The 18,211-nt window shown below is 36.8% G+C and overlaps 4 protein-coding genes across 13 annotated transcripts in view; 2 read left to right on the top strand and 2 right to left on the bottom strand.

The window, feature by feature from the left end:
- The first annotated feature begins 311 nt into the window (after positions 1 to 311).
- On the top strand, positions 312 to 2,097 carry LOC129792477 (uncharacterized). Its single transcript, XM_055831548.1, has 2 exons — positions 312 to 1,177; positions 1,682 to 2,097. The coding sequence occupies exons 1-2, from the start codon at positions 456 to 458 to the stop codon at positions 1,965 to 1,967; spliced, it is 1,008 nt and encodes a 335-aa protein (XP_055687523.1). The 5' UTR covers positions 312 to 455; the 3' UTR covers positions 1,968 to 2,097.
- Positions 2,098 to 5,047: 2,950 nt separating this feature from the next.
- On the bottom strand, positions 5,048 to 6,420 carry LOC129792289 (ubiquinone biosynthesis protein COQ9, mitochondrial). Its single transcript, XM_055831197.1, has 3 exons — positions 5,749 to 6,420; positions 5,463 to 5,672; positions 5,048 to 5,065 (listed from the first exon to the last, which is right to left on the bottom strand). Exons 1-3 carry the CDS (start codon positions 6,418 to 6,420, stop codon positions 5,048 to 5,050), a joined length of 900 nt encoding a protein of 299 aa, XP_055687172.1.
- Positions 6,421 to 6,735: 315 nt separating this feature from the next.
- Positions 6,736 to 9,197, bottom strand: LOC129792476 (uncharacterized). The gene is made up of 2 exons (XM_055831547.1): positions 8,872 to 9,197; positions 6,736 to 8,797 (listed from the first exon to the last, which is right to left on the bottom strand). The coding sequence occupies exon 2, from the start codon at positions 8,690 to 8,692 to the stop codon at positions 6,917 to 6,919; it is 1,776 nt and encodes a 591-aa protein (XP_055687522.1). The 5' UTR covers positions 8,693 to 8,797; positions 8,872 to 9,197; the 3' UTR covers positions 6,736 to 6,916.
- Positions 9,198 to 9,298: 101 nt separating this feature from the next.
- The window catches only part of LOC129792362 (F-actin-uncapping protein LRRC16A), a 49,498-nt gene continuing 40,585 nt past the window's right edge, over positions 9,299 to 18,211 (top strand). For 6 of the 10 annotated variants that reach the window (XM_055831335.1, XM_055831329.1, XM_055831328.1 and 3 more), the window contains exon 1: positions 12,491 to 14,407. In XM_055831335.1, coding sequence (XP_055687310.1) covers positions 14,227 to 14,407 — 181 coding nt within the window. In that variant the 5' untranslated portion in view covers positions 12,491 to 14,226. Of the gene's footprint in view, positions 9,672 to 12,490; positions 14,408 to 18,211 lie in introns of those variants that run through there. The other 4 variants (XM_055831336.1, XM_055831333.1, XM_055831331.1 and 1 more) reach the window with 1 other exon arrangement.

Genomic DNA, 18,211 nt, shown 5'->3' with positions numbered 1-18,211 from the left:
ACACTCCTGAAGATATCTCCACAATTGCTTTGCGTATCTGGCGCATCAGTCCCGTCTTCTTGTTAAGCGTACTGCAGTGGCGGTCTTATTGGTGCCCATCCAAAATAACTAATGTATTGACTTCTCTCACTTCTCATAATAATACAGTCAGGTATTGGTTAGCGTCACATTAGATGTACTCCCTGTGCTCCATTATTTTTAATGAGAGAGATGAGTACATCCAAAATGACGTTAACCAATACCTAAAATGTAATTCCCTTTATTTCACTTTATTAGCATCCAATAAAAAACTAATTGCAACACAACAGTGTAGTATCCTAACGTTCATTTCAAACAACATGTCATCGGGCATTTTTTTCGGGTAGAAAATGTCGCGAGTGGTTTTTGGAGTGGTGGTAGTGAACTTGTGAGAAAATCTTACAAAATTTCACCAAAATAGAAATACTCATCTGAAGATGAATAATGAAAAAGATAGAAGACTGAGTGGTGCTTTTGAGGCAGTATCTGCATGCGATGCAGCCGAAAATCCATACAAATTCAAGTGGTTTATGTCACTGACACGGCGCAAGAAGGGAAAGCAGTGCAACAAAGAGAACCAAAGTGACTTCGTGGGACTTGCTGATACCCTACCAAGTGGTCCTTCACGTAGGGATCCCCTCGAGGGTCCCTACCCGAGCACAAATATTTTCTATACCCTCCGCAAGAGGTTCAAGAGACGCTTCTCCCGACCCCGGAAGAGCGACTCACTACCCACATTTCAGCTTCCGCCGCAAACGTTGGATGCCGAAACCCCATCGCATCCCCTTGCGGAAGCAAATATCTCACTGCATGTGGAGTCATCTGTGATACTGCGAAGTGACACCGCTGCGGTGACAAACACACCTGCTGATCGTACCACTGATAATCCCGAAAGTGTTCCAGATCGCACGAGTAACATCTACGTGAACATGAATGAGGTGCGCGACAAGGTGATGAGCAATGAACGGCTCATTCTGGCCAAGTACGGATGGTACTGGGGCCCATTGTCACGCAATGCTGCTCAAAAGCGTCTTGCATCCCAGCTCAATGGGTCCTTCCTTCTACGTGACTCCCAGACGGATAAGTACCAGTTCACGCTAAGCTTCAGAAGTGCCGGGTGTACACTCCATAGTCGCATTGATTACAGAAACGGCTACTGGTGAGTGGGCAATTCCGGCGATTCCGTAAAAGTGGCCCGCATTGACGTGTATGATAAGAGATAAAAATGTTTATTACTTATCACGACTAAATTGTTGCTGATTCGTAATTTTTACAACCTATTTAACAAAATCTGAAGAAGATCTTAGAACTTCTGTTCTGGTCCTGACACACCTGGGCCGTGTTAAAATTCGACTAAAGTTGTTCAGCAACGATCACTTAGTTTTCTAATTTGAAACTCACTCAATGCAACTAAAAGTCTAAAAATATATATCACAACTAAAGACTTTCCAATTGGAAACAAACAACAACGATCCAATTTGATTGTTTCTGCCAGACAAAGTGTTCCAAAATCCAGAAATATTTTAATCTACTGACCCGCGATGCATTTAACTATCTCTTCATGACATTTTGAGGCCACCTAATAACTCAATTTCCTCGCAAATCTTCCACAACAATCGCCCCCTAATCGCCAATATGTTTTCTTTTCTGATTCACAAAACAGGCACATTGAATCCGATCGCTACAAATCCATTGTGGATCTCATCGAGGACACCATGCGAAAGTCCAAAACATGCGTCTTCTGCTATGTTAAATCCAGCTCCCAGATGCTACCACCATTCCCCGTACGCCTCACAATTCCCATCAATCGCTTCTACGAGGTACAATCGTTGCAGCATCTTTGTCGCTTCATCATACGCCAGAAGATAAATCTCAACAATGTTGAGAAGCTGCCACTACCCAGCAAGCTCATAGACTACGTCAGGGAGAACTTTTACGAAAATTTGTAACAATGACTAAATTTATTTTGCTAACTTATAGTGCCCTATCGTCGTTTTTTTCTCATTTGCTACCTCTGAACCTTCCAAGGAATGGACAGAGTGTCTTTTGAGAGGTGAATAAAGAGTTAACGTTTTTAAATTTGCATTTTTTATCTCTCTCTCAATTTTCCTCTTCATTCTCCTTCTTCTCCTCACTATCGACGATAGTTCAATCCCAGAATGTTTTTGCCCTACAAAAAATAAGAACAAACAATAAAAAATTAACGATATCATTAAAAATTAAAAAAAAACTTTCGTGAAATGATGATTTTATGAAGTATGGAGGAAGAAATTTCACAAATGATTGGTTGTTAATTAAGTTAAATTACTTGTTTTTTTTAGTGCACTTAAATGGATTAATTACTATAATTTTTATATTAGGCAAATATATCCGCCAAAGGGGCGTTTTCCTGTATTGAAAATAATCCGATATTCGCGTATTTTAATAAATATTCCGAATATCTGTAAAAATAAATTATGAATATCCCGAATTCTATTACAGGCAAGGGGTGTTTATCTGGACAAAATTATTCGGATTTTCGGAAATATTCGGTTTATTCACTAATATTCGGATGATTCGTCAAGTAAATTCAAATATAGGTCTAAGCCTAAAAATGTTAAATTCAGGCATAAAAATGCTTTAATCAAATCGAGATAGTTCTAAATTCAAGCCAAAAAGTTGTAAAATCAACCCCAAAAAAGAATAAATTCAAGCCAATTTGGTTTTCAGTCCCAATACAGCTCAGATTGAGGAATTTTTTTTTTAAATATAAAAGTCTAAAAAAAAGGACTAGATTCAAACCGAAAAGTAGTAAATTAATGCTAAAAAGTAGTAAATTTAAACCAAAAGAGACTAAATTCAAACGAAAAAATTCCTAAATACGGTTTTGAAGTTTTTTAGCTGTGTTTCTTTCAGACACAGCTTTTGTGTACCGAGCAAAATCGAAAGTCGTCAGATCGGGCTCAAACTTGGGATGAGCACGAATTAGGGTCCCCACATTCCAAAAAACGTATGCGCCAAAAAATTTTTATTCCGGCCGGCCGTCCGGCCGTCCGGCCGTCCGGAATCAATCGCTAAATTGCGAGAGAACGGTGATAGATAGAGACTTGCGGTAAACGGCAAAGTTTAAATATCGACTGGAAGACATCCGATTATGATGTCAAATTTTACCCCCCACCACCCCGTCCGCCATTTTGAATAACCTCAAAATTTTGTTTTGCCAATATCTCAGTCCTTGTAATAGCTAAAAATCTGAAATTTTAGTATGTTGTAGGGGCCATCAAGACCTTTCCAACGATACCTCATTTTCGAAAATCGGTCAAGCCGTTTAGTCAATATGGCCGCCACAATTTTTCATCGAAAATCGACCATAACTCGAAAACGGCTTGACCGATTTTGATCAACCCGGGCTCAAATTAAAGATCTCAACAAACCCTACAACTCTCTAGAACATCTGAAGTTTCAAAAGTGACCGCAAGAGGGCCAAAAATCAAAAACAAAATTTTCGATGAGTTTTTGATGAATATCTCGAAAACGCCATTATCGATTTGCTTCATTTTTTGATATGTTATAGCTGATCATATTATCTAGCTCCATGCCAAGAATGAAGAAAATCTATGTCGCCGTTCTCGAGATATAGCCTTCCAAAGTTGGCATGTCATATCTCGGGTTCTACCAGTCCGATTTCGATCAACTCAAGCGCAAATGAAAGGTTTCGTGAAGCCCTACAAATGTCTAGAACATTGTAAGTTCGAGAAATGACCGCGAGAGGCGCTAAAGTCAAAAACAAAGTTTTCGAAAATTTCGAACTCGAATATTTCGAAAATGCCATTATCGATTTACTTCATATTTTTATATATTATAGTTGAGGTTAAGACCTTTCCAACGATAGCTCAAACTCGAAAATCTATGGAGCCATTCCCGAGATATAGCCTTCTAAAGATTTCTTAGGGTATGACTTTTCAACTTTTCCCGACTTTGCGCGTATTTAAACAAATTCGCGTTCTAGTTTGCTCTCACAAAATTGGTACACTGAAAGAAACACAGCTCTCGTAAGCTTGGTCAGCTTACCAGTACATTTAGTTTTAAGTTTCTTGATTTTTAGCAAAAGATGTTCATGTGAAATCAAATATTCAATATTATATTAAATAGAAATCAATTCTCATAAATCTGATACCATTTTTAAGTCAATATTAGGCCCTTATTTTTCCATAATTTTTCACATTTAAAGTCTTAATAATTTTAACTAATAGTTAATTTTAAAAGACACTAGGAAGTCAAAATTGGGCCCAATTTCCCTAATTAAGGAATGGTCAAATAATTTTTCAGATCTTCAGAAATATTCGGATGCTTCACTTAAAAAGCCAATATTCGCCAGATAAACACCCCTTGATTACAGATAATATAAAAACTTTTCAAAGAGGTAAAAATGGACAAAAATCAGCATTTAAAAGAACTAAAAACACAAAAATAGGAAAAACAGCAAAGCAAAAAATGCCGAAAATGCAAACAAATTATACAGTCAAGAACCAAATCAAAATAAAGCCAAAATGCGGTTAAATGGTTAACTTCCAAAAAAGAAAAATTCAAAGGGAAAACACCCTTTCCTCGCAAGGGGTGTTTAAAAAAATAAAAATCTTCAGACCTTCGGATTATACGCCAAAGAATCAGTTGATTCCCCAGATAAACATCCCCTGGAAAATTCTGTTTAAAACGTGACAAATTGAATAAAACGCGAAGAAGAAAATGCTTTAAAATGAATATAATCTGTTAACCCTTTCGTGTCTGCACAATACATTAAAAATTTGGGATCAAAAAGATATTTCTCACAAGGGATCGTCGTAAGGTCTGTTATGGTTTGGATTGACTTTAATTTTGAATCCAAATATTCTCATAATAAAAAAATTATGAAGCTTGTGTTAAGAATTTTCTTCCTAACGATAGATAAAATTTATTAAATTTTTACATTCGAGCTTTTTATTAAAACCACCAAACATAAAGAATTTTTGCTAAAAATATAAAGAATAATTTACTAAACAATTTTATTTTATTATTCCGTAATATTAGACTAGAATGTCCAAATATTTTTCCAGATAAATGCCCCTTATTGTATTCCCCAACAAGGCCATATCGGGCTTTTCTTTTAGGCTTTTTTCCTGAAAAGTCTTTTAGCTCCATTTAATCCATAAAAATAATTAAAAAAAATAAAAAATATATATGAGATAAAATTTAATTTTTTCAACAAAAATATTTCTTATTACCTAAAATAGCTTGTCTTTGGCTATATATGAGTTATTCAAACAAGCCACGTAGCAGAGACAAGTCTGCCAAAATTAAATAAAACTTCTTCAACAACTGCGTATTAAATAACAAAAAAAGCTTTATGTAAGACCATCATGAGATGAAGTTTTGCTCAACAAAAGCATTCCCAAAGACCAAAGAGAAAAACTTAAAAAGGAACTTACGGTTTCAATGGCGGTCGTTATGGCTTTCTGCATGTGATTTTTAGCTTCCTCCGACTGCGTGAAGAATGAATGGAGGAACACTGCATCATCCATGCGTCTCTCGAGGAACTTCCACGTTGCCTGATGATCCACAGATTTATCCTGTAGCATGTAGAGCTCTGTGATTTTGATAATTCCTGCAACACCCACGCGTCTAGTGTACCAAGTAATCTGCAAGGATGAAACAATGACGGTTGGAGTTTAAAAAAATTTGAAAATCTTCAGTTAATCCTGCTCACTGCCTTACATTTACGGATTTATCTCCTGAATAGAAACAAATATCATCGGCAAGAGCGAGTAAGTTGGCGAGAGCTTTGGGAGCATTTTGTGGCAGAGAGAGTATCCCAATGGCTTGCGGCCATGTCGATAGGTATGGCTGTAGCATCCTTAGGCGAGTCTCAATGGCGCGACAGATAAACTCAGTCGGATTTGGGACCTTCTCCATGCCTTCTGTCTCCTTTTTAAGCCACTCCACGAGCTGGGCATTGCAGTCCGTGTAGAAATACTGAATGAGCTCAACCCCACCATCGGGGAACATCCCGTGCGCCACCCCCGGATACCCAATACTCTCAGCACCCTTTGTTATAGCTTCCCGTGTCCATCCGATACTTGGGGCAAATTCCAGCGAAGCCCTGAGGATGTCCTCCCGCACCCTATTCGTCTTCTCCACGTCCTCATCGACAGTCTCTTCTGTGGCTTTATTTTCTACCTCCTGCGCACGATGCTCCTCCTCAAATTGAGCCTCACGCGCTTCCTCACGTGCACGGAAGTCATTTAATGATTCCGATGGGGGTTTGGTTGTATTGTGACTAGAAAAATGTCTTGTGGGCGCTATGAGGGGCTTCTGAAGGAGAATTTGACGATTTTCCGTTGAATTTCGAAATGGCGGAAAGGATGTTTCCATGCAAGACGGCAGCATCCGTCGATAGAGGGTGCCTGTAATGTAAGATTTTCCTTAACACATGGAAGATCGAGGTTTCTAACCTCAAAAGTTGGACCTTCATTTTCCCTAAAAAAAAAATAGTTTTTCAAGTTTTCTTTCGACGATATTGAGGTAATGAAACTTTCCTATACACAGATATGGCGATTGAAAAGTCAAATTGGCCACTTTGGCCAGCAAAATCCTTTAAGGGATAATTTGCTAAAAAGAGCCTTATTCAGCGACCAAGAAACCCTTGAAATCTTTGAATTTTGTACTGAAATTTCAATATAAAGGATAAAAAAAACAAATAAATTTAATAATTTTGTAACATTTTATTTGATTATTACATTAAATGCAATTAAATAAAAATATTTAGCAAAGAAAAAACTTTACAGAAGGCTAATGATGCTATTTTTTTAAATTAAAAATGAAAACATCACGAGGTAGACAATTGGCTGAAAGGTCATCAATGACGTAATCAATTGTCCAACTGCTAATTCCTCACTCCCGGAGCATTTTTGAGGCATTCATTAACCCTGGCAAGGACACTCTCAATGAGATCCAGCTTCATGAGGGAATTATTCATCACAAATAGCTTCTGATCTCGCGTCAGCTTCGGCAGCATCTCCTCATTCATCACATTCACAGAGACCTTATCGGAAACCTCCTCATCTTCCCCCTTCTCAATTCGTATCCGTTCTGCTTCGTAGTGTGCTCGTCCCAGATCCATACTCTTCCGGATGTAGTCGAGGTAGCCCTTCTGAATACCCGGAATGAGCTTCCAGAATTCCGTGCGATTCTCCAGATCTCTTATGGCGAGAAAACGAATTGCATTCAGGGTGGAAATTATTGCTTCAGCTTCCTGAACGAGATCCGTGGCTTCCTTATCTCGCAGCGTTGTCAAATTAGACATAATCCGGAGGAATTTGTCCTGCAGGGGAAAACGATTTTCTCCCTTTGCAAGAATTTCTGCGACGAAATCCTTAAAAATTGTCGTAAGAAAACCCCGGAAGTTAGCAGCGTCGTTGCTATATTTCTCAAAGAGCTTCTCAATCACCAGGAATCTCCCTTCATCATCAAACTTCCGTATGTACGTCCCGAAGGTAGCAATGGATGACTTCCGGATCTCCTCGGAATTGCAGTAAATCATGACATTTGTGAGATTTAGGAAGACTTTTGCATGAATTTGCAATTCTAGATGATTTGAATGGAGGGAATGAGGCTCCAGGTCGTCCAGGGAAGCTTTGAGAAGCTCCACAGCCTTCATTTGAATCTCCTCGAGGTCACTTTCCAGGCCTACTGCTACTAAATACAAAAGAACCTCACAAATGTAGACGGAGGAGTAGATTCGAGGAACCTGGAGGGGCATTTGCTTCCCCACAAATATCACGTAGAAGAAGACAATGAGACTGGTAGTAGACGTTGTTTCCGGATCTGCGAAAATGCTGTGATTTTTTGCATCTCGTCGATCAGGCCAACGGAATCTCCCTTCAATGTCCCTCAAGATGGTGAAAGGATCTCCCCCAAGGAGTTTTGTGATACTCTCAACGAAGAATCCTGAACACTGCCGGGTGTACGTATTGACGGGCTTCTCCTCAGCCTTCAGGTGAAGCCTGGCAAAGGAACCTCCGAGAAGATTCATGAGAAACTTCACGAGAACGCTCCTTCGAGTTTTTCCTTGAAATTCCTGCAAAGACGGAGGATTCTTTGCAAATTCTTCTCTTATTGGCTCCAAGAAGAGCGTCAGGGTGACGTAATTTGTGAGTAGGCGCGTGATGTTTGGCCCGTTCTCCAGTAATTTCTGCCTCTCCTCCGTGTAGGACGTTCTCCCATTCGTCTCAGCATACGGGAGCTTTTGCACAAACCCATAGACAGCCTCCAAAGCATGATCAATGGAGAGAATTTTATTCTCAGGAAGACGCAGGAGACACATTTGCAATGCCTTGAGGACACTTCTGAACAAATTGTCATCCTCACACGTCTCCAGGAGAACCATAAGTTCCAGGAGAACTTCCTGGGGCGTAGCTACACTTGTTGTTGTCTTCAATATTTCCTCACAAGCCTCATACAGGGTGGGATTGTCCCGGAATGTTGCCGTCTTCAGGAATCCCGCAACAACAGCAATTGTATCTGAGCAATTACTCTTGAGACACGCATGAAATCGATTGTCCTGCGTCACCTCCAGGGCCTCCTTCACCCTCCCAGCTGTGAGGTGCTCAAGCAGGGAATCAGCTAAGCTGGTATCCAATTCCGGGGGCACTTCTCCCATTTTTAGAACTTTTTTTTTTGGCGTCGCAAATCTCGAACTGTCAAAGTGGCGTGCGGAGTTGCAAGCCCACAGAAACACAAAACGTTTTTTCGGGCTAAATACAAACTAATTTCACACAAATATAAACCGAAATTGTCCGCAATTATCTAATGAGTAAAAGTAAATTCATTAATGCTTACTTGTATTGTTAATAAAGCGCAATTTTGCTAATTTTTCCAGCACCATGACGTCGTTTTTTCTTGCGGAGGGAACTGCTGATGAAACATAAAGTGTTTGAGGCAGAAGTTTCACAGAATGTTTCACGTGAGAATCGCGATACACCCAAAACAAACACAAAAAAGAAAAACAAAACAAGCCTCTGCTACACTTTCAAGGCTTTTAAATAGAAACAGAAATTTAAAAATAATTTTCTCAAGAATTTATTGAATCAATTTCAATTTCTTGTAAATTTTTTGTTGCTTCATTCACGAAACGCGGAATTTTCAAAAGATTCTCAGCCCGCGAATGTTTCACAGTTGTGCAGAAACGCGAGTTTTTCACATGTTTCACCGCAGTGGCTGTCACGAAAAATGTTAATGAATGAACAACTTCAGCGTAGTACGTATCAGTCGACGCAAATGTTTCGGGTCGTGTACACAGACTTCTTTCTCCGAGGGTGAGTTTTGTGCAAAAAGTCTCAGCAAAAGGGTCTCCTGGTCTGCTGGAAAATGTAAAGAAGTGCCCCATTGTGTTGTGGAGTGTGCTGTGAATAGTGTGTGCGTGGAAAACTACTGGAAAACCCGTGGAGTGTCCTACAAAGCAGCCGTGAAAGTTTTGTGCAAAAAACGGGTCGCTGAAAACATCTTTTTTTGCTCTCTTCTGGGGCGGATTTGTGGAGGATTTCCTTGTAAACTTTGCTGCTGCCGAAGACATCAGAGAGTACCAATCCAAATGTTCCACAAAATGTCTGCAAGGTCTCAGCTCACCAAAGATCTGAATGGTGAGGATGTTTTTCTTTAGTGTATTGATTTGGGTGGTGTGGATTCCGGAGAGAAAAATCTTTCGCAGCGAGATTTGTCTCCAAAGCGACGCAATTCTCGCACAGACTCCGGGGAGTGTCTCTCGCATTGTCTGTTGTTTGTGTTAATTTCGGGGACTTTGGAGCTTCCCGTGGGACCCCCAAGGGCTCCCATTGGATTCCCTCGGTGGGGGTAGGTGTTCGCGAATCAAGTCTGGGTGTTTGGGGGTGGTTTGGGGTGAGACGAGCGCTCCGGCGACGGTCTTCCGGTGTGTGTATGTGTGTACTTTTCTCGCAAAATCAATAAAATCTCACCCCCCGCGCATCACAGCAGCCCCACACGAACCACCCACCCCGAAAACTTTCCAGGAATCCTCCCCCTCCGTGATGCACTTTGACCCCATCACGCTCCCAATCTTCGTCACCAAGAGAGTCAGCCTAGCTAAACCAATTACCCAAGCTGTTCACTCACCTTGTCGCGCTTTCCGTTCGCCTGTCCTCCGTCGAAGCCCTCTCCCCCTCTGCAGAACGCACGACTTGTGTCACAATTCACTGCTTCTCGAGAGCTTCGAAGCGCAGGGGCTGTGCGAAATCTCTCAAAACAACTCAATCCAGTTCACCTCAAACCCGTGAGTTTATGCATTCAGATGCGGAAAGGGGTTTAATTTTAGACACGGGCAGTTAGGGGTGATTTTTTTCGTCCCCTCTATACACTCAATCAGGGTTTTGTGGAATATACCTCTACTACATATTTAATCCCCATGGAGAGTGCTTTACAGGTCATTGGATGACATACTTCCGCGGTGCTTGATCATTTTTGCATAGAAATTTTAGCTGTAGGGGATATTTTAATTGGAAATGCAAAGGGGTTTATATTTTTAGAGTGACACGAAGGTGATTTGAGATGTGTCAAAAAAGTTGTGTCAAATGAGGTCATGTCAGAGTTGTGTCAAAAAAATTAATTTAAAATGTCAAAAGTTTCTGTATAAAAACATAGTTATAATAATACGTTATCCTTAAAAGATTCAGAGAAAGATCCTCTCTAAAGTTTTGTTATTTAAAAAAAAATGCCAAAGATTTGTCTAATAATGAATGTCAAATTGAATGTTTATGTCAAAAAGGAAATGTCAAATATATTTGCCAAATGTCAAATTATTGTTTTCTTTTTCCCTCTTTTCCTTAAGATCTTTCATTGATTACTTGATTTGACCCACATAGAATTTTTTCTATAATATTTTTTAACATATTGGATCATGAACTGCACTAATAGAGTGATCTAGTATATTTAACTACTACACTATAATTCACTATGTAGCTGTATAATAGGCTAAATATGCTTTGTATGGGAGCAATTATATTAGAAAGGTGTAATAAGTGTTGACATTGGGGTTGATTCTAATATAAATCTTTTCTTTTCTTACAATTCGTCAGTTATAAGATTTTTAGTATTCTGGGAAGAATCTTATAGGTTTTTTACATTTTATTTTTTATCTTTAATCGCCTTTTTGAAGGAAAATTAATTTTCCAGGCCTCTTCAGAGATTTTTCTGACTATTTTCTTGAACAAGAAATTCTTTGTTTTTTTTCTAGAACAACAATAGAACGATTTAAAAACACCCATCTGTCAAAATCTTACAACAGTTTTTCAGTTGTTAGAAAAGAAAACAAAATATTTTAATCAGAATCTACTCCATTCTTATAATTGAGATAAAACTTGCAAATCATTATACTCCGCTAGAGGGCCAAACCAATTTGTGATGCCATCTAGTGTCAATTTCAAATAGATTAAAATTTAATTTAAATAATTAATTAAAATATCACAAGCATAATATATTAGCATAAAATTAAAATATGATATTTATTCATTATAATGTCTCGCAATCATGGATTTTGCTATTCGCAATATCAATTTTGTGGAATTAACACAAAATGCATACACAACGCTCTTTGTACTATATTTATTTTCCTCTTTTTAGCCTCTCTATCATCAGCAGATGCTCCATGGGAGTGTTGTATATGAAAATAATATATTAATATAAAGTGCTGAGTAGACAGAAATTAAGAGGAAATTGATAGTGATAAATCAAATGTAAACAGAGCAACATAATTGAGTTTTACACGTTATATGTGACTCTGAAGAAAATCCCTTCTTTGCCAATATTGTTTTTCTCTCTCTATCTCGTGTGAGAGCATGAAAAATAATTATGAAATAATTTCTCGAAGAAGTTATGAGGCAAAGTTTTTAAGGTAATTTCCTCGACTCTTTTGTGTTTTGTATGTTCAGAAAATGCAGAGAAATGGGTGAAATTCCATGTTAGTGTGTGGATGGAAAAGAAAAAGAAGTAGGAGGAACGTGTTTGAGTATACTCTAATCCATGCGGAAGAACGCTGGAAAATACCAAAGCTCTTTTCCATGGGGATTAATTTGAAGTGTTTCCTCTCACTATATGTTGTGTGTTGTGTGGGGATGTAGATGATGCTAAAAGGAACTGAAAAAAAGTGCTGTGTTGATGAAAAATGAAATCAACAATTTTCAGCTCAACCCACCCTGATTGTTGCACTTGACAGTCTGTTGTGTGCAAACGATGGAAATCGATTTTATCAGATTAACCCCCTTCTTGTCCATGTGGAAGGTGAATGAAAAAAAAATCTTCTTTCTCGCATACTCGTCAAGGGAGAGATAAGGAAAAACTCTTAAAGAACAACTCAATGTCTTTTCCAGGAGGTGAGGATTAAATCTTCTTGTTCTCAGTCAGCATAAACTTTTGGTGGAAAGTCGATAAATCATATCTTAGGCAGACACGATGTCTTGTCCAATTAGGATAAAAAACTTTCTGTACGCACCATTAAGAGGCATTTACGTGACATTTAAATTACCTTTAGAAGAAAAAAATATATAATTTCTCAAAATTGTACCAAAAATTGAAAAACTAAAAATGAATGATTGCTCAAAGAAAGCACCATCGCTCTTGTAAAATCTTTCCGTCTTTTCAACATTAAATTGGAACTTTTTCTTTTGAGCCCAAGGGCTCCAACGGGGTGGAGGTTTGGGCAAGAGGTAACATTGTTAGATAAAGAGTTCCAGAAGAGAGATTTTTCCGAATCATTCAGAGTGTACTGATGGTAGTGAGAAAGTGGAGTCATTTTGAATAATAAATTGCTCTTGAATTCTTCAACGGACAAGAGGGGATTTTATTTTATTATCTAGAAAGGCGAGAAGTTAAATATTTAATTCATTAAAATTTAATATTTTCTCACAATTTGAGTTTAATTGAAATGTCGTTGAAATAAATGTATTTTAATGTTTAAATCTGTATAAATATTTAAGGAAGAGAGAATTTTAGCATTTCAATAATATATTAAGGATAAATCATAGTCAAGGGGCCTTTATCTGAATAAAAATATTCAGATTATTCATCAAGATTCAAACTCTTGGTCGGAATTCGGAATTTTCGTTAAGATGATTCAGAGTCTTCGTCTAGATTTGGATTATTCATCAAGGTTGTGTTGATATCGGAATGTAGCCCTGTTTAAACATTATAACATAGAAGAAGAAAATTTAAACTATTCGTCAAGATTCGGACTTTTCGTCCAGTTCGGAATATTCGTCAAGATTGAAACTCTTCGTCTAGAATCGGAATTTCATCAATTTCGTATTATTTGTCTAAAAGATCAAAACTATTCATCATGATTCCGATTATTCGCCGAGATTTGCATTTATTCATTACGAAAATTCGTCAAGATTCGGACTGTTCGTCAAAATTCGGATTTGCCAAAATAGTCGAAATATTAGGCAGATAAACACCTCTTGATTATACCGAATAAGTTAATTTAAAATGTTTTTTTTTGTAGAAATATTCATTATATTTCTAGATTCTGTGAATGAATAGTTTTTTTTTTTTAAATTAAATAAATCTATCACCTATAAAAAACAATTAGCGAAAATGTCTGATAGGTCCTACTCAAGTTAACAATGCATCTGATTGTCAACCTTTAAAAAAAAATAATTTCAATTTTTTTACATAAAAATAGATGCTTCTACAATTTTTCTTGCCACTGTACCAATCAAACCTGTAAACTTTTGTTGAGTTTTCTTCAAATTAAACTCAGATAGTTATACAAAAAGTTATGTTGTTGATAATTTACAAATCGTTGTGTAAGCTTAAATCTCTCTATGTATCTTATGTATTATACATAGCGATTAGATGTATCTTATGTAGCTCCCAATGCGACTCATTGAAAGTGTGACAATATCGAAACTGTTATCACACGGGAAAAACGAACAGGTCCCGATGCGCTATCTTACAACTCGCGATTGAATGCTCTTATGTTTTTTTTTGTATGTAGAAGAACTTCTGTGTGTTTTATTGGCAATTTTCTCGTTAAATTGACGACAGACACAGTGAAACGTTCGTGGAAAAAAAAACATTTTTTCGTCTCAAAGCAACTTAAGCTTAGGGACATATCAGTTTGTGCTGAGTTCTTTCTGTGTTTGGATGTGCTTTCGTGTTATTTGGGTTTTATAGTTTGTCCATCTAATGGCTGAATTTCTAAATAATCTTCGTGGTAAATTTCTTGGTGATCAAGTTCTCAGTTCGTCAAAGCAAATAAGTGAAGCTGATGAATGCAGAGAAATGGAGTACAATGTGATGTTGATGAGGGATGCCGAAAAGAATTTACGTGAAATTTTCAACAAATTGCTAAAGGGCGATGAAACAGGTCTCTGTCACAAAATATTGAAATTAATTTATTCAAAGTCACACGCTCTTGTTTTATTTTACTACCATTGAGGGGCAACAAACACTTGGCGAGACGAGTTTCTCGCAAAAGATATTTCAATAAAAATTCCACCACATGCCTTACACAACTCATTTGGGTGCACTCAATTGCAATCTCCATGCTATTTCGTCAAAGAGAATGGTGATGAATTTAATTTTGGCGTAGATATTTTATTTGCCATTTTGGTGGTGTATGTTGCGGGTGAAAATGTGCAAAATGGAGTTTTGAGAGCTTTATCAGGGAGACATTGGTTGCCTATCGTTGTTTATCAGTTGAGTATATCTTGTGAAATGGTGCTGAAAGTCGCGGTTCAATGGATGTTTACATTATTCATTGTATGGCGTTGCTCCGTATATTCTCTGACTTGGTGCCCTCTCTTTTACTGCCACAGTAATCCAGCAAAATGACTCATTTAAATTGATAATGAATATGCAGGGGAATGAAGAAGAATGGTACAAGTGCATTCCCGCTTTTCCCAGCACACTAGAAGGTATCCCAAAAAGGCCTAAAAGTTTCAGCTTTTGTAGTTCGGGTGGATGTAAATAAAAATTGATGAAAAATTGAAAAAATCACTGATTACTTCAATGAAAATGAACTAGCGATTATTTCAATGATAGAGAAATTTAACTGAATACTTCAGTGAAAATGTAAATCATCTAATTCAGTGAAATCTAGTCTAGTTATTTCAAAACCTTATAAGCTTTTTACTGAAAATTTAACCGAAGATTTCGTAGAAATGACTGAATATGCTGAATATTTCAGTGAAAATGAGTAAGGAAATCAATGATAAGTAAAGCAGAATGAACCAGTGAAAAAAACGGAAGTTTATCATTTTTAAAGAATTAATCGGATTGAATCAGTCCATGAATACATATAAAAAATCACAACTAAAAGATAAACTTTTATCCGAATAAATTAGGGAAAAGAACTAAAGCCAATAAGTGAATGAGAAAAGCACATTGAATCATTCAAAATGAACCCAAATAAAATTAATATTGTAATCATTGAACAAATATGTAATAAAACTGAGAATTTTAACTGAATAAATCAGTCAAAATAATGAAAATAAATCAGTGACTGGATAAAATAACTGAATGGATCAATCATGAAATCATTTATTGAATCCATTACAAAACTTCTTTACTTTCGTTGCATAAATCTGGTGAAATAATTCATAAAAGTTTGCTTGAAATACATTTTAACAATTGATTTTCTCATTTTTTTTTCTTTTGTGAAATTGTTTTTTAGCAGAATGCATCCTCTGTTCGTTCCACCAAATGATTTTTAAGAGTGCTCAAATCTTCCTTAGCGGATATTTTACTTTTTTTTTATTCAAAAATATATGATAAACAAACTGATTATCAAAAACATAAGACTTTCCACTATTTTATTAAAAAAATTAAAATAAATGCATGATTTTCAAGGGGTGTTTATCTGAATGAAAATCTTGGGATTATTCGTCAAGATTCGTATAATTTTCACAGAAAATTCGGATTATTCAGTAAGATTCGGACTAATGGTTGAAACAATTCAAACTATTCATTAAGTTCCGGGTTATTCGTCAAGAAAATTCGAACTGTTTGCGAATATTTAGATTATTTGTCAAGATTTGGATTATTCGTTAAGTTTCGGATTATTCGTTAAGTTTCGGATTATTCATCTAGAAGATTAAGATTATTGGTCAAACAAATTAGAACTATTCATCAAGAATTTTCTAATTATTCGAATTATTCGTCTTTATTAGAATTGTTTGCAAAGATTCGGATGATTCGACAAAATAATCAAAAAAAATTCGACAGATAAACACCCCTCGATGATTTTTTGAGTCACCTTGCGGAAGTAAAAGAAGAATATAAGCTGCATCGTTGCACCTAAACAAAAGACCCGAAACTTCTTCAATCAGGTTCAGTGCTAAATAGCGTAGCATGAGTGGCAAAAAATACTCATTTCTCAACCTTTTTTGTCTTCATTGCCATTGTTAAAGAGAGTGATATTTGAGCCACTATTCTGTCAGTTTGCAAGACATGCCAACAACAACAAAAAACATGCATTTCAATCAACGATGAAGGGGAATTCCGTTGATAGCATCAACCTAAGGGTTCAACGTAAACCACACCTCAAAAATATATTCAGCTACATGGGAAAAGCACTACATTATGTATGTATATGTATACATATTTTGGAACTTCTCAAAAATGCGTATTCATTTCATGTGAAATTTCTCTATATAGAAAATTTTCCCTCTCAATTTTAACTGACACACAGACAAAATAAAAGAAACATACCTACCAAAAAAAAGTGCTGTGTGGTGAATGTTTAAAGTGGAGTCTTTAATTGTTTGTTTACATTTCACACAAAGTATAATTTTTTCTCACCCGTACGCTATCGGTACATGAATTCATATATAGCGAATTTTTTCACATGATGATTTATTATTTTTTTAGCATTAGAAATTCAAAAAAAAATTAATCTCTATACGAATCATAATTGTTTCGCTAAGTTGTGTTCAAAATCAGACCAATTACTGTGGGAATTGCGCAATGCCGTTGTGCGGGAGATGAGGAGAAATGAAAACAAAAGTCCGGAAATAAAATTTAAGTCTGATAACATTTTCATTGAGGAGAAAAATTAAATGTTACACCATTTTTACGCATAATATATCATATTTTATTTCATTATTATATTGTGGATTACATAGGGGATACCCGGGCAATTATTATGCACAACACACTCGAATGACTAAGAGCTCAAAACCATACAAAAGTTCTCAAATACAAAACTTCATTGCGATGTGTAAATTCTTCTGGTTGATTATGGAAAAGATTTAGATTCACAGAAAGAGAGAGAGATAGAGTTGAAGAAAGGCTCTTGATGAAGAATTTTGAAGTTTTCTTCCTGGGGGAAACCTCTTCTGATGGCTTAATTACTATTCATCCGCCGCAGCAGACAAATTTTGGGAGTGAAAATTAACTAATTCGGGATTAGACCTCCCGCATTGGGTTTCATCATCAGATCGTATGTCTGCGCGTGTTTATGTTTTAGTTTAATGGTTGAAATGTGAGAGAATACATTTTTCATGGGGGTGGTGTGAATGAATATGCTGAAATTTTGGGTGATTTTAGGGGCATTCGCGGAAGGAAGGATTTAGTAATTTAAATTGATTTTGCAAATCACGTTGTTGGAGCTTTTAATTTAGGTCACAGAGATGAATTAAATGCCCCAATGACTCTACAGAAAAGAAAAAAATTAAAATCTGAATACATTTTTTTATCGTTTTACAATTTTGTCCCTTTTACCATTCAAATTGCTAATTGTTTGTAAGCGCCTCTTCCGCTTTAATCTACCTTTAAAAGAAAAGAAAAAAATAGTAGTAGAGGAAGTATATAATGTGATTTTCTTCCGTATGAAAATGTCTCATGAAAATTAGTTGGTATACCACAATCGTGGCATACCAAGTATTGTAATCGTCGGAAAAACCGACCACCTCAGATCGGGCTCAAACTTGGTATGAGCACGTTTTAGACAGCCCACATTACGAAAATGGTGGTGGAAAATTTTTGATCCGGCCGGCCGGCCTGCCGTTGGTCCCCATTTTGCTTTATAGCTCGCGAACGGTAATAGATAGAGACTTCCGGTTTGAAGTTTTCTATAGAAATGTGGGTGTAAATTTTCATTTTTTCGCATTTTCAAAATCCAAGATGGCCGCCGTCCGCCATTTTGAAATACTGTCAACCACTTCCTTTA

The sequence above is a fragment of the Lutzomyia longipalpis genome, chromosome 3 (assembly GCF_024334085.1).
Source record: "Lutzomyia longipalpis isolate SR_M1_2022 chromosome 3, ASM2433408v1".
Taxonomy (NCBI): domain Eukaryota; kingdom Metazoa; phylum Arthropoda; class Insecta; order Diptera; family Psychodidae; genus Lutzomyia; species Lutzomyia longipalpis.
Note: the sequence above shows the minus strand (reverse complement) of the source record. Positions and strands in the feature narration are given on the sequence as shown.

Coding starts and splice junctions, on each gene's coding strand:
- LOC129792289 (XM_055831197.1), bottom strand. CDS start 6,420: ATGCTGCCGTCTTGCATGGAAACATCCTTTCCGCCATTTCGAAATTCA. Junction 5,673..5,748: donor CAGGAGATAAATCCGTAAAT/GTAAGGCAGTGA, acceptor TCATCCTTGCAG/ATTACTTGGTACACTAGACG.
- LOC129792477 (XM_055831548.1), top strand. CDS start 456: ATGAATAATGAAAAAGATAGAAGACTGAGTGGTGCTTTTGAGGCAGTA. Junction 1,178..1,681: donor GATTACAGAAACGGCTACTG/GTGAGTGGGCAA, acceptor TTCACAAAACAG/GCACATTGAATCCGATCGCT.
- LOC129792476 (XM_055831547.1), bottom strand. CDS start 8,692: ATGGGAGAAGTGCCCCCGGAATTGGATACCAGCTTAGCTGATTCCCTG.